The following is a 27,531-nucleotide window of genomic DNA, read 5'->3' on the forward strand; positions in this document are numbered from 1 at the left end:
ATGTATTATCTTTCCACTGACTGGTTATCATGCAACAAAGCGTTTCACAGTTCCTCAGTACACATGACAATAAACTAAACTCTAAACTCAGGCAGCATCTCTAGACTACATGGATAGGTGACAATTTGGGTTGGGACCCATCTTTTCAGTTGAGCATGAAGGTTTGAAGGAATGAAGGAGATTAAATATTATGACCTCAAAAGTAATAATTTCCAGGTTACTTTCAGGACCAAATGCCAATGAGTATAGAAATAAGGAGATAGTGCACATGAATTTATGGCAGAGAGGTGGTATAGGAGTAAGAGGTCTAGATCAAAGATCCTATGGTCTAGATATCTGGGGGAGTGGGATCAGTTCAGGGGATGATATAATTTATTCATGCTCAATGCCTTGCAAAAGAATCGACCCCATTATCCCCATTGTGGAACAAAAAACAGAACTTAGTGGGTCAATCGGTATCTGCAGAAGCAAAAGGTGTGAGTCAACATTTTGAGTTGAGAGCTTGCATCAGACGTTATATTTCTTTTTTCTAGGTCCCAGCATCTTCAGTCTCTTTTGTCTTCATCTTTTTGGATATATTTGTGAATGCTCAGGGAGGGACAGTTGCTGTTAAACACCAGTTGTCTAGCCCAGGATCTGCAAACCTCTCCAAGACAAACCTTGGGAGAATCCTCAGCTGGCTATCCAGTACTGCTTCAACAGATCTTCTGGTAGTCTATGGCACAGAGTTAAAATAATTGGCAGTATGATTAGAGGGGAGATAAAGAAAACGTTTCACCCAATACGTGGTAGGGATCTGAAACTCAGCTGAAAAGGCACAAGAGGCAGACATCTTCACCATATTTCCTCAGTACTTTGGGATGTACTTAAAAAGCCATGACCCTACAGTGCTACAACTAATGCTGAAAATTGAATTAGACAAGAGAGCTGGTATTCGAGCAACACAGACAAATTTTGCAAAATTAGTATACTTTAATATCACGACTTCCTTGCTTTTGTTCTCCGTATTTCTGAAACTTGAATGTATTTGGTGGAAACTACATATAGTGTACCTGCAACAAATTAAATATACACTTGATGTAGTTTCTACCACATATATTGAAGTTTCAGAAATATGAAAAAAGAGCAAGGAAGTCCTGATATTAAAAAAGCACTAATTTTGCTACGTTTGACCGTTTATGAGCCTTGTTGCAAAATGAATATGATTTTAATATCACGACTCGCTATCGCCATCACTCGTTCTATGGAAGTTTATAAACTCAGTCTTGAGCAGCATGACTGCGATCCGGGCCAGTATTGACATTTTGCGTGTCAACTTTGCCTTGCATGACAGTTGAAAATGGCGGAGATATTATCCGGAATGCACTGCGCGACAGAAACTGGTCAGTCTGTTGCTGTCAGAGAGCGTCTGTGTGCGGCAAAGGTGATGACGTGAGGAGGGTGGTTGGGCCCAAAGATACTGGAGGAGCGCGAATATATCTTTGGTTGGGCCTGCGCAGTGCGCATGCGCGGGGTTCAGCAGCTGGGGGACGAGAGCCGGGGGTCGGCGGCTCTGAGGTTGTCAACAATGGCGGTTCCGCTGTCTGGAACAGCGGGCCCAGTCGCACGTCTGTGGACGTCGGTGCTTGCTGGTGGCGCGGAGAGAACGGGATGAGGGTTGACGGCAAGTAACGGACGTGGTTTGATGCTCGGCCGGGCTGTGGTGGGTGACAATTGAGGCCGGGGGTGAGGGCAGCAGGCAGGCAACACTCGCTTCTCCATGACAGCGCCACTGTCCAGCCACCCACCCCTCTCCTGCACTACTCCACCCACCCCCTGCACTACTCCACCACCCACCCTTTATAAAGCCACAGCATTACACCCCTGCTTTTTTATTCTAGTCCTCTCGAAATAAATGTTATTCCCCCCTCCCCTTATCCACTCCTCCCCAACCTCCACTCTCCCTACCCCACTGCCCCCACACCGCACTCCCCTCATCTGCCTGTCAAGCCAGGACTGGAGGAGGGTTAATGGAAGAATCTGGTCCTGTGCAGCCGATGCTCTGATATAACGCCAAAACCTGCAGGAAACGGCAGTCTGTGACTTTGATGCGCCCTATCGCTTGCCTGGCTTTGTCCCGCTCACCCCTCTTTTCCAGCTTTCTTCCCCCCCGCCCCCTACTACAAACAGTATAAAGAAAGGTCCCCCTCCCTCCCGAAACGTCACATATCCATGTCCTCCAGAGATGCTGCCTGGCCTGCTGAGTTACTCCAGCACTTTGTACTCCATGATAGATTCCAGCACCTGCAGTTCCTTGTGTCACCCTTTCTGTTGCTGTTTTGATTCTGCTTTTTTTGCACATCTTTTTTTCCCCAGAGCTACGAGATATATCTTTGCCCTCTTTCAGAAGCAACCTGCCTTGCTGCATGTTCCCAAAATTTGCACTTAAAAAAATAAATCAAAATGCACATTGTTTTAGAACAAAATACAGGTATTGGAGAGAGGGTTCTTAATTCAAAAAGAACAGAGTGCTGGAGTAACTCAGTGGGTCAGGTAACATCTCAGGAGGATATGGTAGGCAATACCTATCCATGTCCCTCAGCGATGCTGTCTGACCAGATGGATTACTCCAGCACTCTGTGTTCTATTCAAGCATTGGTAGTTGTTTGTGTTTCTACAGGTCCACCACTGATAATAAGCCTTGTCGTACTATCTGTTTTGCCGGATCAACAGAGGTCACAGTGTGGGGGGGACGAGATACCAGCCCACAAGGTCGACCGCAGAATTCAGCTATGGGAATGGATCTGCCTGCTCCAGCCGGGCTGGAGTTCCAGAGCCCCAGCCGCAGGAGGCAAATTCACAGGCTTCTGGGGAGGGGGGATTTCAAGTGTGCTGTTGTAATTTTGTCCAGATTAAAGGAGATGCTGGATCACCAGTAGCCGGAAATTCAGTGGTGGGCCAGCACTTATTTAAAAGCTGCTTGTGGTGACAACCAGTGGTCCCCATGATGTCATTCATGAGGATTCTTAACTGGTTGAGGCAGTGGTTTTGAACATGTAGTTTAAATGCAGTTGTCCTTATTGGAAGAAAATGCTGACATGTGTTTTTCATTTTCCTGAATAAATCGATGTGATGCATAACAGATAATTTGTTGTGAGCCTTTCACAAATTTGGTTCAAGTGATAACATGAACAATTACAGTTTTATAAATGTTGATTACACAAGTTAAAAAGCATTTGAATGTTAGCTTTGTTGTGATCCAGTTGCATTACTGCAGCGTGTTAGCAGCAACTTTTCACACAGAGAGTGGTGGTATTTGGAACGAGCTGCCAGAGGAGGTAGTTGAGGCAAGTACTATAACAACTTTTAAAATGCAGTTGGACAGTCGATGGATAGGAAGATTTAGAGGTTCAATGGTTAATTGTATGGTACTTTATTGTCATCTAGGTACAGTGAAATTCCATTTGTGTACAGTTGAGTAACGATCTTACTGTATGTAGACACAAATATACTTAAGTACAAGAGTGTAATAAATATTACTAAAACTCTGATCTTGTGCTATTCCGGTTCGCACGTTCTTTTTCTATTTGCACAGAAACGGTACGCGATAGCACTACGATTTTTCGTCAGGTCACTCACCGTTCTCCTGTGCTGTGAGTGCAACAAGTTTTGATCCGATCGGTGGTATATTGTAAAAGTTATGGAGCTTTAGAAATCTTAAAAAACACGCTTGTGCAGATTTCTTTTTTGTTTTAAATAATATTTTTATTAGAAGCAAACGCATTATGGTAAAAACATTTCATGTATATCAGTCGTACATTATTAATATTATCAATTGTGGATTGATTCTGCTTCTAGTTTTTTTTTAATAGATAGGGAGTAAGAAAGAAAGAGAAAAAAACCCCACAAATGTCAAGATAAAAAAAGAATGGAATGATTTACTAATAATACATCATTGGGGATAGGTTCGTAGATTATAAAGTCTAACTTTTCATCTAATCCTGAGTTCAAGCTTCAGTTAGGTTTCCGTGCTGAACCGATGTACCCCTTCAAATAGTCAATGAATGGAGACCATATTCTAACAAAAAGTTCTTGTTTGTCCATTAAGACAAGTCTGATTCTTTCCAGGTGTAGGTGCGTGCGCAGATTTCTTCAGTCAGCGCCACGCATATTGGTCTCTCCTGTCAGTCAATGCCACGGCCGGGGTGGTGACACCCCTTCCTGTCCCACTGGCGGCGGCTTGTCCCACCTCACTCACAAATTCCTCTCTCCCCTCCTCACAGTAACTTGTCTATCGTCTCCCCCACCACTGGCAGCGACCCCGGGGTGGTTCAGTGGAGGCCCTGGTCCCGTCTCTCTCTCCCTCATCACTCAGCCCTCTTCCCTCGCTCACCCTCTGCGGCAATGGCGGTCCCGTCTACCCGTCCCCCATGGTCTGTCTCCTCCGCCACCGCCGTTGCGGTAACACACCCTCACGGCCTTCTCCACGAAACTCGTGGTGGCCACCATCTCCAGCTCATCGAAACTCGTGGTGGCCACCATGATGAACACCAAATCCATCCCCCCCCCCACGGCCCGGCCCGGTGGCAGCGAGCAGGCAGGTAGGCGGGTGGGCAGGGCGGGGATGGGCCGAGCGGTGGCTGAGCAGGAATGGGCAGAGGGAGCGAGAGTCGGGTTGCAGGGTGGCCGAGCAGTTTGCGTGGAGTTTGAGTCACACACACACACACACACACACACACACACACACACACACACACACACACACACACACACACACACACACACACACACGGATAAGAGGGGATAGGGTGAGGAGTTCCCACGTGTAGGGAGGGAGGGAGGGAGTGACTGAGGGTAGGGGAAAGGAGAGAGAGGGGAAGGATTGGGGGAGGGGAGGAGGAGAGGGAAAGAAGAGTGAGGGTGAAGAGGAGAGGGTGGGAGTTCTGGGGGTTGAGGGGAAATGAGCCGTGCCTGCGCAGTTGGGGGCTATGCGTGAGTGGTGCAATATTGCATTGGGGGACAGGTTGCATTGGGGGAATGGGTGAGTGGTGGAATATTGCGTTGGGGAACGTGTGACAGGGACCCAACGGGCCCCACTTAGTCTAGTAGTAGATTAAACTGAGACAGTACACAAGAATTGACACTTTTCTTATGTCCAAGGGATATGGGTCAAACGTGGGCAGGTGGGGCTTGCATAGATGGGTCATCTTGTTCGGCATGGACAAGTTGGGCTGAAGGGTCTTTTTCCATACATAGAATACATATTACTACTCTTCCTTAATATCAGAATTATACGTGACAGAATTTGACGAGTTCACCACAGGCTCCGAGCTCTTTTTTGTTTTCTGATATATTTAACAAATGGAATATAACATGGAGAGATGAGAAATTCTTCAGCAGGCAACTTTAAAAAAATGTGCATATCATCTAAATGGTGAGGGAGCTGGGTATCCTAGCGAGAAACTAACGAAAGATTTGGAAGTGGGTACAGTAAGTAATCATGAAAGCTGCAGATGTTGTTTATGGCTAGGAGAATTGAATACAAACGTGCGAGGTTAGGCTATTGGAGAACTGTGTATCACTCAATTCCTGTGTAGGAAGGAACTGCAGATGCTGATTTAAACCGAAGAGACACAAAATGCTGGAGTAACTCAGCGGGACAGGCAGCATCTCTGGAGAGAAGGAATGGGTGACGTTTCGGGTTTAAACCTTCACGGGAAAGGGAAAGTCACAGGAAAGGGAAACGAGAGATATAGACGATGATCTAGAAGTACATATAGAACAATAATGAAAGATATGCAAAAAAGTAACAATGATAACAGAAACAGGTCATTGTAGCTGTAGCAAGGTGAGAACAAAAAGTTGGTGTGATTTGGGTGGGGGAGGGATGGAGAGAGGGAATGCAGGGGTTACTTGAAGTTAGAGAAATCAATATTCATACCGCTGGGTTGTAAGCTGCCCAAGCAAAATATGAGATGCTGTTCCTTTAATTTGCGTTTGGCCTCACTGACAATGGAGGAGGCCGAGGACAGAAAGGTCAATGTGGGAATGGGTAGGGAAATTAAAGTGTTTAGCAACCGGGAGATCAGGTACATCCAGGCAGACTGAGCAACAGTGTTCCGCGAAACGATCGCCAAGTCTACATTTGTTCTCGTCGATGTATAAGAGTCCACATCTAGAACAACGGATACAACGGTTGGAGAAGGTGCAAGTGAATCTCTGCTTAACCTGAAAGGACTGTCGGCTCGAGAGTCGACTGTCGGCTCGAGGGAGGAGGTATATAGTGACAGGTGTAGCATCTCCTGCGGCTGCAGGAGAAGGTACCTGGGGAGGGGGTGGTTTGGGTGGGAAGGGATGATTTAACCAGGGAGTTGCGGAGGGAACGGTGTCCGCGGAAGGCGGAAAGCGGTTGAGATGGAAAGATGTGACTGGTGGGATTCCGTTGGAGGTGGTAAAAATGTCGGAGGATTATATGTTGGATGCGATGGCTGATGGGTGAAAGGTAAGGACGAGGGGGACTCTCCTTCACGGGAGAGGGTGAGCAAGGGAGGTACAAGGGGTACCATGGAGACACACGTGACGGCCTCATCTATGATGCAAGAGGGGAACCTCCATTCCCCAAAGAATGAGGACATCTCGGATGTCCTGATATGGAACACCTCATCTTAGGCGCAGATGCGGCGTAGACGGAGGAATTGGGAGTATGGGATAGAGTGAAGCAGGAAGCAGGGTGGGAAGAAGTGTGGTCAATAGTTGTGGACCAGTGGATTTCTAATAAACGTCCGTCCATAGTCTATCTCCTGTGATGTAGACAGTGAGATCAAGAAAGGGGAGGGAGGTGCCGGAGATGGTCCAAGTGAATTTGGGTGCAGGATGGAAATAGGTGGTGAAGTTAATGAAGTCCATGAGTTCTGCATGGGTGCAGGAGGTAGCACCGATGCAGTCATCAATGTAACAGGGATAGAGTTCGGGGATAGGGCCAGTGAACGCCTGGAACACGGATTGTTCAACGTACGTTCTACAAAGAGGCTGGCATAGCTGGGGCCCATACAAGTGCTAATGGCTACACCTTGGATTGGCGAAGGAGAAGTTGTTAAGGGTGAGGACCAGCTCTGCTAGGGGGAGGAGAGTGTTAGTAGAGGGAAATTGGCTGGTCGTGGTCAAATCTGCGATCGAGGAGGAAACGGAGGGTTTCAAGACCTTCCTGCTGGCGGTTGGATGTGTAGAGTGACTGAACTTCCATAGTAAAGATGAGGGAGTGGGGGCTCGGAAAGCAGGTCATTAAAAAGATGAAGGGTGTGTGAGTGTATTCCTGTAATTGATAGGTTGCCATCTGGACAGCTGGAGTTCAGAAGTGCAAATGAGGAACTTAATTGTGATATAAAGGATCCTGCAAGGTTTTGAAAGGGAGAAGATGTCTTTCCTTTTGTCAGTGAATCACAGGGGTTCCAACAATGGGTCATTGTAAGGAGTCACCCGCTTAAAAGGATGAGATTCTTTGGAACTCTCTTCAGCATGGTTTGTTGGAAACAGTGCTGTTAAATATTTCTATATTTAAAAGGACATAAGATGAGAGAGGTAAAGTTTAAAGGAGATGTGCAGAGGGGAGCGGTTACAGGGCGGGTGGTCAGTGCCCAGTACAAAATGCCAGGGATGGTGGTTGAGGCAGATACGACAGTAGTTATTGAGGCTTTAAATTAGACACATGCATATGCGGGGAATGGAGGGAAAAACAAGTTTCCTTGTATTTTATATCCCCCTATGATCATGTGTAGGCAGTGGAGATTAGTTTACCTTGGCATTATGATTGCCTTGATCCCACCCGAGCCTGTTATTCCCTCAATAGTCGTATCCCCATGGTACACAACCCTCCTATTAATGTGCTTTAAAATACTTTACAGCAGTTTTTATCATATTTATTTGAACAATGCTGAAAACAAAATATGTATTCATTGTTAATACTCTTTCCATCACATTTTTCCCCAGATTTCTTGCAGTGATGTCCAGGAAATTTTTTAATTAAAGAGACTCCAAGACATTTGCAGAGGACTAGTAAACCTTATTTTGTGCATTCAAAATGAACATGGGGAAATGTAAATTGTGGGGACATTTGTATGATAGGAATGTAATGAAATGTATAATGTGTGCAAATAGGGAGCTCCGGTGAATTAATGCCTTAACTGCAGGCTCTTGGATTCTGGCAGAATCAGGCAGCAACGTGAAGAGCTAACAAAGGAAGAAATCACTTCATGTGTTAAAAGAGAAAAGCTCAGCAGGAATCGGGGTCAGCTAACAAACCAGGCGTACAAAGTAATCACGAGGAAAATGTGATCTTCGGGTTCCCACAGGAAATTCAGTAGCAAAGGAGCACGAGGAAGAAAAAGGGAAGGGGGAAAGAAACTAGGAACAGAAAAGGCAGATATCCAACTAAATCTTTAGATTAGGTTAGATGCAAAGAGATTAGATAAATCAAAATAAAGAAGTGTTTGAGGTTGAGAGAGACGCAGATTGATAGAAGTTGTCAAGAGAACAAACTACATTGAATGTCAAAAGAAAATTGATCTTTCCATTTCCAAGACTGCTATCATGCATTTAAAATGTAGAAACAAGGATTTTGTTTTGGTTTACAAAAAAGGCACAAAGTGCTGGAGTAACTCAGCGGGTTAGGCAGCATCTCTGGAGATCATGGGTAGGTGACGTTTTGGGTCTTTTTCGGACTCTCTTTAGTAGTTAAACATTTTCTGTAGACACAAAATGCTGCAGTAACACAGCGGGACAGGCAGCATCTCTGGAGAGAAGGAATGGGTGATGTTTCGGGTCAAGACCCTTCTTCATACTGAGAGTCTGGGGAGGGGGAGACAGAGACGAAGGATCTCGACCCAAAACGTCACCCATTCCTTCTCTCCAGAGATGCTGCCTATCCCACTGAGTTATTCCAGCATTTTGTGTCCACCTTCGATTTAAACCAGCATCTGCAGTTCTTTCCTAAACATTTTCTGTGGCAAGTTTAGATGACCTCTGGGGGGAAAAAAGAGATAAAATTTAAGGAAAGGTCAGAAGAAAACAGTATTATAGTTGTATAAACAAAAATGCTGGAGAGACTCAGTGGGTGAGGCAGCATCTATGGAGCGAAGCAAATAGGCAACGTTTCGGGCCGAAACCCTTCTTGTGATGTTGTGTGGGAAAGGAAATAGTCTGGACATTTGGGTGGGTGGCCTTCAATGTTATTAATGTTTAAGATTATTCGATTAATGTGTTAAATTTGGATGCTCACTTCGGGAGCAGTTACTGTACTGTGAAGCTGTGAATAGAAATTCGATTAGGGGTACGAAATGTTTGTACAAAAGAACAAGCAACTTGGAATTTAGAAAAATGAGTGAATTAGAGGAGTGATTAACAAACAGGATCCTGTAACATCTAATCTAATATTTTTAGAAGGGGGGGGGGGAGGAATAGGTAACAATCTCTAACAATTATTTTACCTAAGTAAAAGACAGCTACACGATTTAAAATGCTGTACAAAAATGACTTGGCATTAGAATGAAGGTTGTTTTGTAGAAATTGTAGTTACGAAGTATAACAAATATAAAGTGAAGGAGAATTCAAGATGGAAACAAGAAAGGAGTATGAGTGAATAACAGAAGTAAAGGGCCTGTCCCACTTTCACAACCTTATTCACGACCTCTGCCGAGTTTGCCCTTGACTCATACTTGCAGCATGGTCGTAGGAGGTCGTAGGCGGTCGTAGGTACTCATGGCATCAAGTAGGCCGGGGCATTTTTCTAGCATGATGAAAAATGTCCACGAGTAAAAAAGGTCGTGAATTAGTTCGTGAAAGTGGGACAGGCCCTTAAGAATATAAAAGTATTATACAAAGAACTGTAAAATATGATTGTTATATGTTGGACACTGTGGAGGAAAGGGAGATGATAATGGGAGGGGAAGGATTTAATAGGATCCTGAGGAGCAGCTTTTTCACATTGTGTGGTTATATTCTTGATCAGTAAGGATAGAAACATAGAAATTAGGTGCAGGAGTAGGCCATTCGGCCCTTCGAGCCTGCACCGCCATTCAATATGACCATGGCTGATCATCCAACTCAGTATCCTGTACCTGCCTTCTCTCCATACCCTCTGATCCCCTTTGCCACAAGGGCCACATCTAACTCCCTCTTAAATATAGCCAATGAACTGGCCTCGACTACCCTCTGTGGCAGGGAGTTCCAGAGATTCACCACTCTCTGTGTGAAAAAAGTTCTTCTCATCTCGGTTTTAAAGGATTTCCCCCTTATCCTTAAGCTGTGACCCCTTGTCCTGGACTTCCCCAACATCGGGAGCAATCTTCCTGCATCTAGCCTGTCCAACCCCTTAAGAATTTTGTAAGTTTCTATAAGATCCCCTCTCAATCTCCTAAATTCTAGAGAGTATAAACCAAGTCTATCCAGTCTTTCTTCATAAGACAGTCCTGACATCCCATAAATCAGTCTGGTGAACCTTCTCTGCACTCCCTCTATGGCAGGGGTTATGGAGAGCAGGCAAGAAAATGGGGTTGAGAGGGAAAGATAGATTGGCCATGATTGAATGGCGGAGTAGACATGCATTATTTCTCAAGTTATTAATGAAAATGTTCAAAAATCTCAAAAAACGTGGGGAAAAAAGAACTGCTTATTCCCTGTGCCTACAGGTGTGACGTCACAGTGGGATTGTAGCCCTGCTCGCAACATTGTTGCTATCCAAGTACACTGAGTCCTGCTAGCCCTAGCAAGTGCAAATGCATTTTTTTTAAGGCACGGTACACTGAGTTCTGCTAGCTAGCAAGTGCAATTGCATTTTTTTTAAGTTTAAAAATGAGTGAGGGTGAATAAGGTGAAATGAGCAGCCTCTGCACAGTTGTCTGCTATGGGTGAGTGGTGGAATATTGCGTTGGGGAACGGGTTGCGTTGGGGGACCAGGCCTCCAATGGGGGCTATGGGTGAGTGGTGGAATATTGCGTTGGGGAACGGGTTGCATTGGGGGACCAGGCCTCCCGTGTGACAGGGACCCAACGGGTCCCCCTTGGTCTAGTAACCTTTAAAAAGAGTTATGATATAAATACTTTGTAGGCACTATAAGGCACTAAAAGCTGCAGAGTTGTGAGGAGTTGGGGAATGAAGGCATCACCTATTTAGTCTAGAATGATAAGGGATTTAAGGGTGTGTTCTCACATCTGGAAGGGCAAGCAAGAAGAGAACTGCCTTGTTCATGGGGTGAGCTTCACCATTACGAATAAGCTACTTTGGCCTCTGGTTCACCTCATGGAATTCTGTGAAATCGGTTAAGGTGAGAGGGGAAGGATTTAACAGGAACTACGGAGCAACTTTTTCACACCGAGTGGGTATATGGAGCAAATTTCCAGCTTGAGGTGGTTGAGGCAGGTGCTATAACAACATTTGAAAGACATTTGGCCAGGTATATGGACAAGAAGGGTCCAGAGGGATATGGGACTAAAATTCTGTAGATGGGGTATCTTGGTTGGTGGGGCAAGTTGGGCAGAAGGGCCTGTTTCTGTGCTGTATAGCTCAATGCAATAGCTGTGTTGGTATGGAACATGAATGAGATGTTACTAAAAGAAATGCAAATCTACAGATTAGAGTTTTGATCTGTTTCTGAGTGACACAGATAAATATGAATGGGGGGGGGGGGGGAATGGAAGCATATGCTGATGGGAAAATATGAGAACATTCGATAAAGCAGGAATAAAGGAACAGAAAAAGATCAACAGAAAACTATTTTATAAATCTACCAACAATAAAAAAAACAAGAACTTCTGAGAAGAAAATAATGTGAAGAGGACAAGTAGAAATAACAAATATAGAATTTCCATATTTCCAGAAGGATTTGATTACTAGATTAATTAATGCTACGAGAGATGTGAAATGGAAAATAAATTGGAAAATGATGGAACTTCCTGAAATATTTCCATGAATTCTAAAGCACATTAAAGAAAAATAATGAAGAACCTGCAAATGTGTAGCACAATATTAATTAATTGCTAATAACTCACTTTTCAGAAGAAAGATAGCGAAACAGGATAATTATGGGACAGTTGGAATAACAAATCTAGCAATGTAAATTTTGGAAAATGTAATTAGGGATTAAATTACCAAATGAGCAAATGAAGAAAAAATAACCAAAAACCAAGCATGTCGATTTTAAACAGAAAGATTATATTCACAGAATATTTGAGGTGGCGATAAATTTGGTGGATGTGCTTGACATATCAAAAATATGGTAGGGTTGAGAAAGGTGAATGGAATTAAAACGGGTAATGAATGAGAACAAATTAAATACCTTATTATCATATGCACAAGAATGGTAAGGCACAGGTTCAATGAAAATCTTGTTTGGGGCAGCATTACAGTCACATTGATTCGGACAGCCACACAAAACCGTAAAGCATGCACAAATCGCATGACGGATTAAAAAAAGAATGCAAAAAATAACACGTTAGTGCAAAATACAATTAGAAAACAAGTCCGTGGTCGTGCCAAAGATGGTTGGTAGTGTTCTATTGTCAAGGTAAGATTAGGGTTTTGCAGATCGGTTCAAGAACCTGATGGTTGTGAGAATGTGGCAATTTGTGAAACTGATGATGTAGTACTTCATGCTTCTGTATCTCCTGTTCAATGCTGGCCGCCAGAAGAGAGCATGGCCCCCCGGATAGTGGGGATCCTTGATGATCGATACCACCACCTTAAGGCAGCACCTCATACAGATGCTTTAAATGCCTTTGATGGACTGGGCTGAGTCCACCACACCCTGCACCCTATTAGTTTGCTATGCATCAGAATTGCCATACCAGGCCATGTTGCAAACTGTTGTGATACATTCCACAGTACATGTTTGTTAGAGTATTTAGTGACGTGATCTCTTTAAACTTCCAAGAAAGTACAGGTAGACAGAGAAGGAATGGGTGACGTTTTGGGTCAAGACCCTTCTTCAGGCAAGAAAGTACAGGTATGCCTTCTTTGCAATTACTGCAGCTGACACTAAAGTGGCCTTGTAGACAGTGAAAATGATTATCAGAAATTACAGTAAGATCTTGGTCAGCTGTCCAAGTGGGCTGAGGAATGGCTAATGGAATTTAATGTGGACGTATGAGGTGTTGCAGTATAGGGAGGCAAACCAGGGCTGGACCTTTGTGTTGAATGGTGGGTCCCTGTGGAGCAATGTATAGGAGAAGGATCTATGAGCACAGATATATGGTTCTTTGAAAGTGGCGTTACAGGTGGATAGGGTGATTAAGAAAGCATCTGTTATATTGGCCTTCAGTCAAGGTATGAGTAAGAGACTGGGATGTTATGTTACGTTGTACAAGATGTTGGTGAGGCTGCATTTGGAATATTGTGTTTGATCACCCTTCTCTAAGAAGAATGTCATTAAGCTGGAAAGAATGCAGAGAAAATTTATGGGGATGTTGCCAGGACTTGAAGACTATAGGAAGAGGTTGAACAGGCGAAGACTTTATTTCTTGGAGCGTAAGAGGATGAAGGCTGATCTTATAGAGGTGTATAAAATCAGGAGGGGAATGCAGTTACCCAGAGTAGGGTAATCACTTGCCTGGTTTTGCCTTGAGTCTGATGACGAGTCAGACCCAAAAAGTTGCCTGTTTGTTCCCTCCACAGATGCTATCTGACCAGCTGAATTCCTCCAGCACTTTATATTTGCTGAAAATTTCAGCATCTGCAGTTTTTTGTGTCTCAACTATATTTCGCAAAGCTGTTCACGATCCAGTCGACTTTTATCCATTTGTAATCAGGTGGCCTCTCAGCAGAAGCTTGGTGATATTCTTAACAGCTACAATCCCTGTGAGAATGTTAAGAACATACTCAGCCTTAATGCCAAAATACCAAGATCGATTGTTGGTGAGAACTCACTTGGAGTACTGTGTACGATTCTGGAAACCCAGCTATAGGAAGAACTAGACTAAGTGGGACCCATTGGGTCACACACACACACACACACACACACACACACACACACACACACACACGCACACACACGCACACACACACACACACACACACACACTCACCCGCGCACACACACATAGACTCACACATGCACATACACTCACACACATACACTCACACACACATACACTCACACACATATACACACACACACTCACACATACACACACGCAGACACACACATACACTCACACGCACACTCACGCACACACACAGACACGCACACACACACACAGACTCACACACACAGACACACACACAGACTCACACACATACGCTCACACACACATACGCTCACACACACATACGCTCACACACACATACGCTCACACACACATACGCTCACACACACATACACACTGACTCACACACCATATATATGACAGTAAACTTTCTAGAATCTACTCACATGGCTGAGCGCGGCCTCTCCACTGTGGGGCTTCCGCAGTCAGCGGCACTTCCGCAATCTGCGTGACCTCTGCACTTACCGGAAATTACGCAATCAGCTCGACCTCTGCACTTACCGGAGATTTACGCAATCAGCGTGACCTGTCCACTAAGCGGAAGTCACGAAATGAGCGGGACTTTTGGACTAAACGCAGTTGGACCTAATAAAGTATTTATTCCTTCCAAACACAGTCGGACCTAATAAAGCATTTATTCCTTCCAAACACAGTCGGACCTAATAAAGCATTTATTCATTCCAAACACAGCCGGACCTAATAAAGCATTTATTCCTTCCAAACACAGTCGGACCTAATAAAGCATTGCAGTTTCAAGCACAGGCAGGGCAGCAAGTCAAACAACTCATGGCATTGTCATTTAGTTTCATTTCATTTCCAATTAAGAATTGCACTTTCAAGCACAGGCAGGGCAGCAGGCCAAACAACTCATGGCATTGTCATTAAGGGCTAACAAATCATTTATTGCAAGTACATTGCAGACTCACAGATCAGTTGATTCACATCTTAGAATGACAGTCGTGGCATCTCCCTTGCGATCTTGCAGAGTGACTGACACGTCCAGGCATCCGGGGTTTTATAGTCCTGCCCCCCCCCCCCCCCCCTGCCCCAGAAGGGGAGTTACCTTAATCGCAGTGATTGACAGGAGAGAGGACCAATCAGCTGATCTCAAGGTTTTTTTAAACACTCCTAACTTTTTTATTTTTCAATGATGGGAAAATTCCTCAGGGCTGGCTCAGCGGAGGAGGACTGTGTAAGATGGCCAAAAATCACACCGTTACAGGGTAGTGTTTTTTCTAAATTCATTATACAGACAGGAAGTGGTCAAGATGAGACTTTTAATTATATAGATTTCATCAAGCTGGAAAGGTGCAGAAGCGATTCACTAGGATGTTACCAGGGTTTGCAGGCTTGAGTTATAGGGAGGTGGGATTTTTTTATTTGGAGCATTGGAGGCTGAGGGGTGACCTTAGCATTTGGATCATTAGCACAAGATCATGGATAAAGTGGATGCTCACAGTCTATTTCCTAGTGTAGATAATTCTAAAACTAAAGGGTATGGGCTTAAAGGAGAGGAGACAGATTTAAGGGAGACCTCGGGGGGGGGGGGAATGTTTCTACTCTGAGGGTATTCTGCATCTGGAACAAGCTGCCAGAGGAATCTATAGAAGGAGAAACAATTGTGATTTTTAAAATACATTTGGACAGGTTGTAAGGAATAGGAGTAGAATTAGGCCATTCGGCCCATCAAGTCTACTCTGCCATTCAATCATGGCTGATCTATCTCTCCCTCCTAACCCCATTCTCCTGCCTGCTCCCCATAACCTCTGACTCCTGTACTAATCAAGAATTTATTTCAATTAGGTCCCCCCCCCCCCATTCTTCTAAATTCCAGCGAGTACAGGCCCAATGCCGACAAACGCTCATCATAGGTTAACATACTCACTCCTGGGATCATTCTTGTAAAGCTCCTCTGGATCCTCTCCAGAGCCAGGGCATCCATATGGTGCCCAAAATTGCTCACAATATTCCAAACGTGACCTAGCAACCTACGACTAAACCCACGAGTAAAAAAAGTATCGATTTTTTTCCATGGCGACCTTTTTTTACTCGCGGGCACTTTTTAACATATTGAAAAAAATGCTGCGACCTAGCTGAGGCCTCGAGTACGCGGAGACCACTCTCGAGCATGAAGGAGAGTTATGAAGACCTCCTACGACCTCGTGTCGACCGTGCTGCGAGTACGAGTCGAGGGCAAACTCGCCAGAACTCGCGGATTAGGTCGCCCAAGTGGGACAGGCCCTCAACTTTTTGGGAATGCACCAGCACTCCCAAGTCCCTTTGCACCTACGATTTCTGGATTTACACCCCATTTAGAAAATAGTCTACGCCTTTATTCCTAAAATAGAAGGGTATTGAAATATATGGGCCAATTGCATGCAGCCCAGTTTACCAAATTGGTCATCATGAATAAGATAGACATAAAAAGCTGGAGTAACTCAGCGGGACAGGCAGCATCACTGGAGAGAAGGATTGGGTGATGTTTCGGGTCGAGACCCTTCTTCAGAATGGTTAGAGATAAGGGAAATGAGAGATTCCCACAACTATCTCGACTACAATTCTTATCACCCTGCTTCCTACAAAGACTCTATCCTCTACTCTCAATTCTTCCGTCTACGCCGCATCTGCGCCCAAGATGAGGTGCTCTGTGCAAGATTTCCTCATTCTTTAGGGAACAGGGGTTCTCCTCTCCCATCATAAATGAGGCCCTGACTCGTGTCTCCTCGGTACCCCGCAGCTCCACCCTTGCTCCCCCATCTCCTTGTCGTAACAGAGACAGAATCCCCCTAGTCCTTACCTTCCACCCCATCAGCCGTCGCATACAACACATAATCCTTCAAAACTTCCGCCACCTCCAACGGGATCCCACCACTAGCCACATTTTCCCATCTCCACCCCTTTCCGTCTTCCGCAGAGACTGTTCCCTCCTCAACTCCCTGGTTAACTCATCCCTTCCCACCCAAACCACCCCCTCCCCAGGTACCTTCCCCTGCAACTGCAGAAGATGCAACACCTGTCGCTATACCTCCTCCCTCGATGTTGTCCAGGGACCCTGACAGTCATTTTAGGTTAGGCAGAGGTTCACTTGCACCTCCTCCAACCTCATCTACTGTATCCATTGTTCAAGATGTGGACTCTTATACATCGGCGAGACCAAACGCAGGCTGGGCAATCGTTTCGCGGAACACCTTCGCTCCGCCCGTGTGCACCAACCAGATCTCCCAGTGGCTGGACACTTTAATTCTCCTTCCCATTCTTACGCAGACATTTCTGTCCTCAGTCTACTCCATTGTCAGAGTGAGGCTAAACATAAATTAGAGGAACAGCATCTCATCTTTCTCTTGGGCAGCTTAAAGCCCAGTGGTATGAAGATTGATTTCTCTCATTTCAGGTGGCCCTGGCATTCCCACTCTCTATCCCTCCCCCACCCAAATAGCACTAGTTTCTCATTTTCACCCTCCAAACAGCTTACAGTGGCCTTTTCCTTTATCATCGTTACTTTTTTGCATATCTTTCATTAATTGTTCTTTATCTTTCCACATCAACGTCTATATCCCGAAACGTCACCCATTCCTTCTCTCCAGAGATGCTGCCTGTCCTGCTGAGTTACTCAAGCTTTTTGTGTCTATCATTGGTTTAACCAGCATCTGCAGTTCCTTCTTACACATCATGAATAAGATGGTCAGAAGAGCTTGTTTCTGTTCTGTACAGTTGTATGACTTTAATGTGTCATTACCAAAGTTGATATTGCAGCTGTAAGATGAGAGGAACAAAGTTTAAAGGAGATGTGCAGTGTACATTTTATTCACATGGAGAGTGGTGGGTGCCTGGAATGTTCTGCAGGGGTGGTGGTCAATATAATAGCATTTGAGATGTTTGTAGATAGGCACATAGAAATGCAGGGAATGGAGGGATAGAGATCAAGTGCAGGCAGAGAAGATTATTTTAACTTGGCATCATGTTTGACAGACATGTTGGCAGATGGGCATATTCCTGTATTGTACTGTACTCTTCTATATTCGACTTTAAATTGTTACTTATTACTCCTCGTATTGTGGATTGTCGTTTTCCACATTAGTCACATTAGATTAGTTTTCAAACGACAATTGTAAATCAAGAACACTGAAAGGTATCTCTATAATTATAAAACTCTGATCTTGGATGTGTATTTATTTATTTGTGTATTTGTGTGTTAGTCTACGATTCACATCTCCTCGAAAACCCGATGCGCTAACGGTGACATTTTTACATATTCCAATAGAGATTTATGCCATGTTGTCAAAAATGGCCTCATCTGAAAATTTGATTTATTATTTCCCGAGTTATTTATGAAAATGTTCAAAACATTCAAATAACTTGGTAAATAAATGAGATGGTCTCGCTGATGACGTCACAATGGCTTTGCCTGCCTGCCTCTGCTCGCGCTGATGACGTCACAATAGATCTGCCTGCCTCTGCTCGCGCTGCGAGTGGCGTCACCCCTGCTCTGTCTTCTGTACTTCTTGGCTTCTTAAGTTCTTTAAATTTGTCACTTAGAGTTTTTAAACTGCTGCTCAGGTTGTGCTATGCGCTCCGTTGGACTCCTTAAAGTTCTAGAACATTGCGACGGCGGCCGTTATCGCCACGCGGGCGCGGGTGAGGGTGCGGGACAGCACAATGGGAAGTTAATCGTGGCAGCCATTACTCCCTCTGGAAGAGGCAGTTTGTGGAGACCTGCGATTCCACCGTCGATCGCAGGAACTCGGAGAATCGTGACGCCATTTCCCACCTGGCCGTCACGGGTGACGACCTCCTCTCCGCCTCCCCCGCCCGATCGTCTGCCACGCGGGTGGGTGGGCTTCTCCTCGCGGAAGCCACGATCGGCCGGCCCGCCACTGCTTTTGACCGTCCTCAGATTGCTCGGGAACTCGCTCGGGTCCCCCGTGGTCTAGTATATTATAAAAATTCCAGACAGCATTACAATTCTGCTGGAAATAAGAAGTGTTACTTGCATCTCACAATAAACATTTGTACCAGTGTATTGGCAGTCTGAGAGACCAAGTGGAAATCAGATAATATAAGTAGCTTATCACTTCTTGGGTTAACTGGAAATGGCCAGGATTAGAAGTCAACTGAAAAAGCTAGTTGCAAGCAGCCAGGAATGAAACTTGATGTATGAATTATTCAGTCAGGGAGTGGATGTTTCTCAAGGGAGCTAGCAGCTATGGACTAATAATAATAATAATAATAATAATAATAATAATAATAATAAATTTTATTTATGGGCGCCTTTCATGAGTCTCAAGGACACCTTACAAAAATGTAGCAAGTAGAGGAAAAACATGTAAGCGGAATGAAATAAATAGAGACATGACTAGTACACAAATTAAAGACAGAATTCAATTCAAAACACAATATGAGGCAATTCAAGCACAGATGAAAAGGGAGGGGGACGTGGGGCTAAGGATAGGCAGAGGTGAAGAGATGGGTCTTGAGGCGGGACTGGAAGATGGTGAGGGACACGGAATTGCGGATCAGTTGGGGGAGGGAGTTCCAGAGCCTGGGAGCTGCCCTGGAGAAGGCTCTGTCCCCAAAACTGCGGAGGTTGGATTTGTGGATGGAGAGGAGACTAGCTGATGTGGATCTGAGGGACCGTGAGGGTTGGTAGGGGGAGAGGAGGTCAGTGAGATATGGGGGGGGGGGGGGGGGGGGCAGTTGGTGGAGGGCTTTGTAGGTGAGGACCAGGATTTTGTAGGTGATCCGGTGGGAGATGGGAAGCCAGTGAAGTTGTTTGAGGACTGGAGTGATGTGATGCCAGGATTTGGTGTGGGTGATGAGTTGGGCGGCTGCGTTCTGGACCAGTTGGAGTCGGTTGATGTAGGTGGAGCTGATGCCAAGGAGAAGTGAGTTGCAGTAGTCCAGTCGGGAGGAGATGAAGGCATGGATGAGACTTTCAGCAGCGGAAGGTGTGAGAGAGGGTCTGATTTTGGCGATGTTGCGGAGGTGAAAGAAGGAGGTTTTAATGACATGGCGGATGTGAGGCTCAAGGGAGAGGGTGGAATCAAAGATCACGCCAAGGTTGCGGGCCTGGGGAGATGGGGAGACAGTGGTGCCGTCGATGGTGAGAGTGGGGTTATTGATTTTAGAAACAGTAAGATTTAGTAAGAAACAGAGAACAAAGAAGGAAGCCAATGTTAGGAATAGAAAGCTCAGATACTTCAAAACAAAAAGACCTGAGGTGAGAGACATTGAATGATGGAGCTTAAGAAGTGCAAAGCTAAAAAAAAAAATCAAATTTTACAAAAGTAATAGAAGGCATCAGCGATTGTTAAAGTGAGGTCTAAATATACGATAGTCAGACAATGGTTATATGATGTGTTCAGCATCAGTGTGACGTAAATGGAGGCAATGTGATTAATGGTCTTCAATAGTTACACTGAGCTTTAAATATATAATAATCAGATCACGTTGTGGTGATATGATGCATTCAGTCTCATTGTGAAGTTTTAAGGAGGCAACGTGATACATTGTAAGATCCTGACCATTGGCAGAATATTCATGCAATAATTTTCTTCAGTGGGGAGGGGTATGAAACAACAGTGTGATGATGGATTTGCTGCCATTCCAGTGTTTTGATGCCTGTGTAGTGACCATTCTGTCATGGATTGGAACTGTACCTTCATATGCAAGATATCAATACCCAATATATATGACTGTTACTGCTTGTTCATCATTAAATGTTTATTTAACAAATGTAACATGAGTATGACATTGTGCTCTGTTACTTAATTCCAATAAGGAAAAAAGATTGGGACACAAAGTGTCGAAGTAATTCAGTGGTACACAAAAATGCTGGAGAAACTCAGCGGGTGCAGCAGCATCTATGGAGCGAAGGAAATAGGTAACGTTTCGGGCCGAAACCCTTCTTCAGACTGATAGGGGGTGGCGGGGAGAAGGAGGGAGAAAGGAGTCAGGCAGCATCTCTGGAGAACATGGATAGGTGACGATTTGGGTCAGAAAGGGTCCCGACTCGAAATGTCATCTATCCATGTTCCCCAAAGATGCTGCCTAACCTGTTGAGTTACTCCAGCACTTTGTGTCCTTTTCTGCAAACCAGCATCTGCAGTTCCTTGTTTCTATAAGAAAAAATGATTGTTATTCTGGCTTGTTACTCAACATCCATTCAGAAATCAAGGCTTGTTTAAAAAAAAAAATCTTGGACGGAGATGCAACTTGCCAATGAGCTGATTTAAAAATGGACAAAAAAGGTTGGAGTACAGAGAGACAGGAACTGCAGATGCTGAGATCTGCATCTCAGATCTGAGAGTTTACTGTTGTCATGATAACTGCTGTGTACATACCACCGGATGCTAATGCTAACTCGGCTATCGGATATTTGTATGGTAGCACTAGCAGTCAACAGAGCATATATCCTGACGGTGTTCACATCATAGCAGGGGACTTTAACCACGCGGACTTGAAGAAAATGCTCCTCAAATTCTACCAGCATGTTAAATGTGCTACAAGAGGAGCTAACACACTGGACAAGGTCTACTCCAACATCAAGCTGGGCTACAGGGCTAGACCACTACCACACCTGGGTCAGTCGGACCATATGTCCCTGTTTTTAATTCCTGCATATGCCCCCCTCAGGAAAACCGCTCCTACCATCACAAAGACCATCACAACCTGGCCTGATGGTGCATCTCAGCAGCTGCAGGACTGCTTCGACAGGACCAACTGGGATGTGTTTGAACACCGGGACCTGGAGGTGTTCACAGACAGTGTACTGTGTTACATTAAAAACTGCATGGACACGGTCACAGTGGACAAACGCATCCGGGTCTACCCCAACCAGAAGCCCTGGATGACCCGGGAGGTCCAGCAGCTGTTAAAAGAGAGGAACACCGCTTTTAGGTCTGGCGATAGGGCTTTATACAGCACGGCCCGAGCTAACCTGAAGAGAGGCATCAGAGAGGCCAAATCAGACTACAGGAGGAAGATAGAGGACCACCTGGACAGTAACAACAGCAGGCAGGTGTGGCAGGGGATCCAGTATCTCACCAACTACAAGACCAACCTTGGAGCTGCTGAAGGTGACGCCTCGTTGGCAGAGGAGCTGAACCTCTTCTTTGCTCGCTTTGAAGTGGAGCCACCCGAGACAGCCACATCACACCACATGGTCCACAGCAGCCTAACCCTCAAGATAGAGGAGCATGAGGTGAGGTGCACGCTGCGGGCCATCAATCCAAGGAAGGCTACTGGACCCGACGTCGTCTCTGGACGCGTGCTGAAGGACTGCGCTGACCAGCTGGCTGGAGTCTGTACGAGGATTTTCAACCAGTCTCTGGCCCAGTCCACTGTTCCACCCTGTCTGAAGTCCGCAACCATAGTCCCCCCTTGCCCAAAAAAACCCACATTTCCAGCCTCAACGACTACCGGCCAGTCGCACTCACACCAGTGGTGATGAAGTGTTTTGAAAAACTGGTCCGGGGTCATATCACATCACTCCTGCCCCGAAGCTTTGACCCCCACCAGTTTGCGTACAGAGCGAATAGATCTACAGAGGACGCTGTAGCCACAGCTCTCCATGCTGCACTGTCCCACCTGGAGCAGCGGGGGAGCTACGTGCGGATGCTCTTTGTTGACTACAGCTCTGCTTTTAATACCATCCTTCCCCACAAACTGGTGGACAAACTGGGGGACTTGGGACTTCCACACTCCACCTGCATGTGGATAAATAGCTTCCTGTCGGGTCGCAGCCAGAGAGTCAGAGTGGGCCATCACACATCCACGGCCCTCAGCCTCAGTACCGGCTCTCCACAGGGCTGCGTGCTGAGCCCCCTGCTCTACACCATCTACACACATGACTGCACCCCCGCCCACCACAGCAACACCATTGTCAAATTTGCGGATGACACTACGGTGGTGGGACTCATCTCCGGGGGGGACGAGTACGCCTACCGGGATGAGGCGGAGCAGCTGACAGTGTGGTGTGGAGAAAATAACCTGCTCCTCAACACCTTAAAGACAAAGGAAATAATAATAGACTTCAGAAAGAATAAAACGGACATGGTACCATTAATTATCAGAGGGGACTGTGTGGAGAGGGTGGCGGATTTCCGCTTCCTGGGAATCCATATTGAGGAGGACCTGACGTGGAGCGTGAACACCTCTGCGCTGCTGAAAAAGGTCCAGCAGAGACTGCACTTCCTGAGGGTGCTCAGGAAGAATAACATCACTCAGAGACTGCTGCTGTCCTTTTATCGGTGCTCCATTGAGAGCATCCTAACATACTGTGTATGCGTATGGTACACCAGCTGCACAGCGGCTCAGAGGAAAGCGCTCCAGAGGGCCATTGACAACGCCCAGAGGATTGTCGGCTGCCCTCTCCTTACCTTGGAGGACTTACACAGTTCCCGCTGCATCAAAAAATCCCAGAGTATTATAAAGGACATTTCCCACCCCGGACACTCCCTGTTTGAACTGTTACCGTCAGGCAGACGGTACCGATCTACAAGGACAAGGACAAACAGACTTAAAAACAGTTTTTACCCCACTGCTATAAAGGCACTAAATGTAGCCGCCAAGGAACGCAGGGGCGATACATACTAAGAGACTGTGAAATCGACAGAAGGATGTAGGGCTGGGTGTTTATGCGTGCTATTTTTATGATATTTATTTTAGTTGTTTATCTTTTTTTAAATATTTTACCTTGTATGTATCGTTAGCTTTTAGAAATGTTTGAATGGTGCACTGACTGGCTGACATTTTACAATTTCGTTGTACATGGTTCATGTTACAATGACAATAAAGAAACTATTCTATTCTATTCTATTTCGAGTAAAACAAAGTTTTGGATTGGGTTAGGCAGCATCTGTGGAAGGAGTGGATAGGCAACGTTTTAGGTCAGGTCTGAAGAAGGGTCCAGACCCGAGATGTCGGCTATTCATTCGTTCCGCAAATGCTGCCTGATCTGCTGAGTTACTCCAGCACTTTGTGTTTTCCAAGAGGTTGGAGTATAATGGGTGGGAAAGCTTTGGTGCAAATCTTGTTCGGCAAGGCAGATTGGAAATCCTAGTATTTTTTAAATGGAGTATTTCTTAAGGGATGTAAGGAAATAATCAAATTGTTCAGCTTTTGATTAGTCTGAGGTGATTGCTGTAGGATGTATGGCTGTGAGGATGATGCAGAGGAAAGGATATACGCCATTTGCTTGCCCTGCATATAAAAACAAAGAACTACGGATACTAGTTTATACCAAAGATGGACACAAAGTGCTGTGTCTCCGGAGATGTTACTTGACCCGCTGAGATTCTCCAGCACTCTGTGTCTATGCTTGGCCTGCAGACAGTTTCTATAGAACATATCCTAAAAAGAAATCAACACCTTATAGGAAACTGGGAGTAAACAAAATGATTTTATTTTCCAGGAGGATCATATTGCACAGAGCAGAGGGTGAGAATGGATGCCACGGTCAGAACAAAGTCATTCCCTGAAAAACAATTGTATGGTAGTAACTCGGGAATTATGACATCGATGACTGCCCAAAGTTACACTGAAAGTACTCGGGAAGATAAACCATATTCAATACATTTAAATGGTCAGCACACCAGTGCTACATCATCCGACCTTAACCCATTCAGCAGTGCTGAGAACTTCATCAGAAGGGGCATTTTGGAAGATGCAACTGCTGTAGGTTGTTCACGAGAGGAGATGCAAAGTCCTTCAATTGGTGTAGGTGGTGTGAACTTGGCCATAGGCCGTGCCGGGAAGGAACAATTTAGATGTCCTCACTGTGGAAAGACCTTCGAAGAACTATCCTCCTTCACTGCTCATAAGCAGACCCACAGGGACGACAACCCATTGAAATGCAAGGTGTGCGATAAGATCTTCATGCACTTGTCCAGCCTCCTGAAGCACCACCGCATACACACTGGCGAGCGGCCCTTTAAGTGCGAGGTGTGCGGAAGGGCCTTCTCGGTTTCCTCCAGCCTCCTGCAACACCAGCGCATCCACACGGGGGAGAAGCCGTTCAAATGCGACGTGTGTCAGAAGCGCTTCACCGAATCCACCTCCCTTAGGACGCACCAGCACATCCACACCGGCGAGAAGCCATTCAAGTGCACCGAGTGCGGCAAGGGCTACAGCAGGTCGTCGCAGCTGCTGATTCACCATCTCACGCACACCGACGAGAAGCCATACCAATGCACCATCTGCCTGAAGGGCTTCATCCAGTTCACCCACCTGGCCAACCACCAGCGGGTACACACTGGGGAGAAGCCCTTCCAGTGCGACCTGTGCCAGAAGCGCTTTGTCTCCTTCTCCTCCCTCGCCTCGCACCAGCACATCCACACGGGCATGAAGCCCTTCAAGTGTGAGATGTGCGGCAAGACTTTCACGCAGTCGTCCAACCTCCTGAAGCACCGGCGTATCCACACGGGGGAGAAACCCTTCAAGTGCGAGGTCTGCGACAAGACCTTCACCGTGTCCTCCAGCCTTCTGAAGCACCAGCGCATCCACACAGGCGAGAAGCCGTTCAAATGCGACGTCTGCGCCAAGTGCTTCATTGAGTCCTCCTCCCTAACCAGGCACCAGCGCATCCACACAGGCGTGAAACCATTCAAATGTGAGGTATGCAATAAGGTGTTCACGCAGTCATCCAGCCTCCTAAAGCATCAATACATGCACACCAGGTAGAAGACCATGCACGGTGACGCCTGGAAAAGCTTCACCTCCTCCTGTGGGGTCAGGTCCTGGAAGTACATCTATGCAGGACAAAGCCCTTCGCATTTCTGAAGGGCTCCAGTGTGTCGAGCTGATAAGTAATTCATCCAAGCACACCGGTTTAAATTATTTCACTGTCTCCTGGTGCAAGCAGCTCAGCTCAGAGATGTTATACGAGTGTGAGAGGTTAACAATTAAGTTTTTATTTTGCACTCATAATTTCATCACAGTAAGCATGGAAACAGCTGAACTGTACATAAGGTCAGGCAAACTTGAGTTGTGACCAAAACGGTACACATTCATGCTTTTCACAATATTTTGTATCTAGCTTCATGATTCAGTAACCCAGGATCAAAACTTCATCCACCAATGCAATTATATGAAAGGACAGAAAGTGCTGGATTAATTTGGCAGGTTCTCTGGAGAACATGGAAAGGTGATGTTTCAGGTCGGGACCCTTCTTCAGACTCCAGTCACTTTGATTTGAAGAGACTGAAGTCTGAAGAAGGGTCCCGACCCGAAACGTTACCTATTCATGCCCTCCAGAGATGCTGCTTGACCCATTGATTTCGAAACATAGAAAATAGGTGCAGGAGTAGGCCATTCGGCCCTTCGATACAGCCAATCAATACGATCATGGCTGACCATCGAGAATCAGTATCCTGTTCCTGCGTTCTCCCCATATCCCTTGATTCTGTTAGCACTAAGAGCTATATCTAACTCTCTTGAATGCATCTTGAATTGAGTTATTCCAGCACTTTGTGTCCTTTGTGTAAACCAGCATCTACACTTCCTTGTTTCCACTTCATGCTATTAAATGGTTCACTGTATACAGTGATAGAGAGCACAGCATGGAAATAAGCTCTTTGGCCTACTGAATTCACACCAACCATTGACCACCTATTTACTGTATACTAATGCTACATGAATCCCTTTTTTAATTTCTCCCCACATTCTTATCAACTTTATTTAGGAGACAGAGGAGTTGTGCATAAAATTACTTGGGGCATAGATAGGGTGAATGCACACACTATTCCCCAGCACGATTGGGGAACCAAGAACTAAAGGGCAACGGTTAAGGTATCTATTAAATCTTTACAAACAGAAAGTTGCAAGAGGAAGGGGTTGAGACATTGTAGCCAAAATGAGAACATTTAAAAATAATTTGGATTGGTAAGTACACAGGAAAGGTTTAGAGGGATGTGGGCAAATTGCAGGCAAATGGGCATCTTAGTTAGCATGGATGAGTTGGGTCAAAAAGCTTGTTTCAAAACTAGATGACTCTTGAACTCTGTAACTTATCTCAGATTCTACAATTCACCTTCAGAATAAGGGCAATTTTCAAAGATGGAAGTCACCCCATTACAGAAATGATATGGAGGCTTTGGAGAAGGTGCAGTAGAGGTTGACCAGATTGCTGCATCGATTAGAAGGTATTAGTTATAAGGAGAGGTTAGACAACTTGGACATTGGAGTTTCAGGCAAGACCTGATAGAAGTATATACAATTATGAGAAGCATAGATAGGGTAGATCCCAGGGTGAAAATGTCAATGAGTAGAAGGCATAGCTTTCTACTCATGCTGGCTCGAAAGGCTGAATGGCCTACTCCTGCACCTATTGTCTTCAAGGTTAGTGGGGCAAAGTTTAAAGGAAATGTGCAGGGCAAGAGTGGTGGGTGCCTGGAATGTGCTGCCGAGGGTGGTGGTGGAGACAGACACGATAAGACGTTTGAAATGCTTTTAGATAGGCACATAGATATCCAAAGAATGGAAGGATATGAATTTTGTGCAGGGAGAAGAGATTAGTTTAACC

The 27,531-nt window shown here is 45.4% G+C and overlaps 1 protein-coding gene across 4 annotated transcripts; it reads left to right on the top strand.

The window, feature by feature from the left end:
- The first annotated feature begins 1,515 nt into the window (after positions 1–1,515).
- On the top strand, positions 1,516–26,162 carry LOC116976106 (zinc finger protein 664-like). 4 transcript variants are annotated; one of them, XM_033025673.1, is made up of 2 exons: positions 1,516–1,702; positions 24,424–26,162. In XM_033025673.1, exon 2 carries the CDS (start codon positions 24,456–24,458, stop codon positions 25,689–25,691), a length of 1,236 nt encoding a protein of 411 aa, XP_032881564.1. In that variant the 5' UTR covers positions 1,516–1,702; positions 24,424–24,455; the 3' UTR covers positions 25,692–26,162. The 4 variants fall into 4 exon arrangements, with proteins under 4 accessions (XP_032881564.1, XP_032881563.1, XP_032881562.1 ...); XM_033025672.1 differs by having other exon boundaries at positions 1,516–1,667; XM_033025671.1 differs by having other exon boundaries at positions 1,516–1,663.
- The last annotated feature ends 1,369 nt before the right edge of the window (positions 26,163–27,531 follow it).

This window comes from Amblyraja radiata, chromosome 8, assembly GCF_010909765.2.
Source record: "Amblyraja radiata isolate CabotCenter1 chromosome 8, sAmbRad1.1.pri, whole genome shotgun sequence".
Classification (NCBI taxonomy): domain Eukaryota; kingdom Metazoa; phylum Chordata; class Chondrichthyes; order Rajiformes; family Rajidae; genus Amblyraja; species Amblyraja radiata.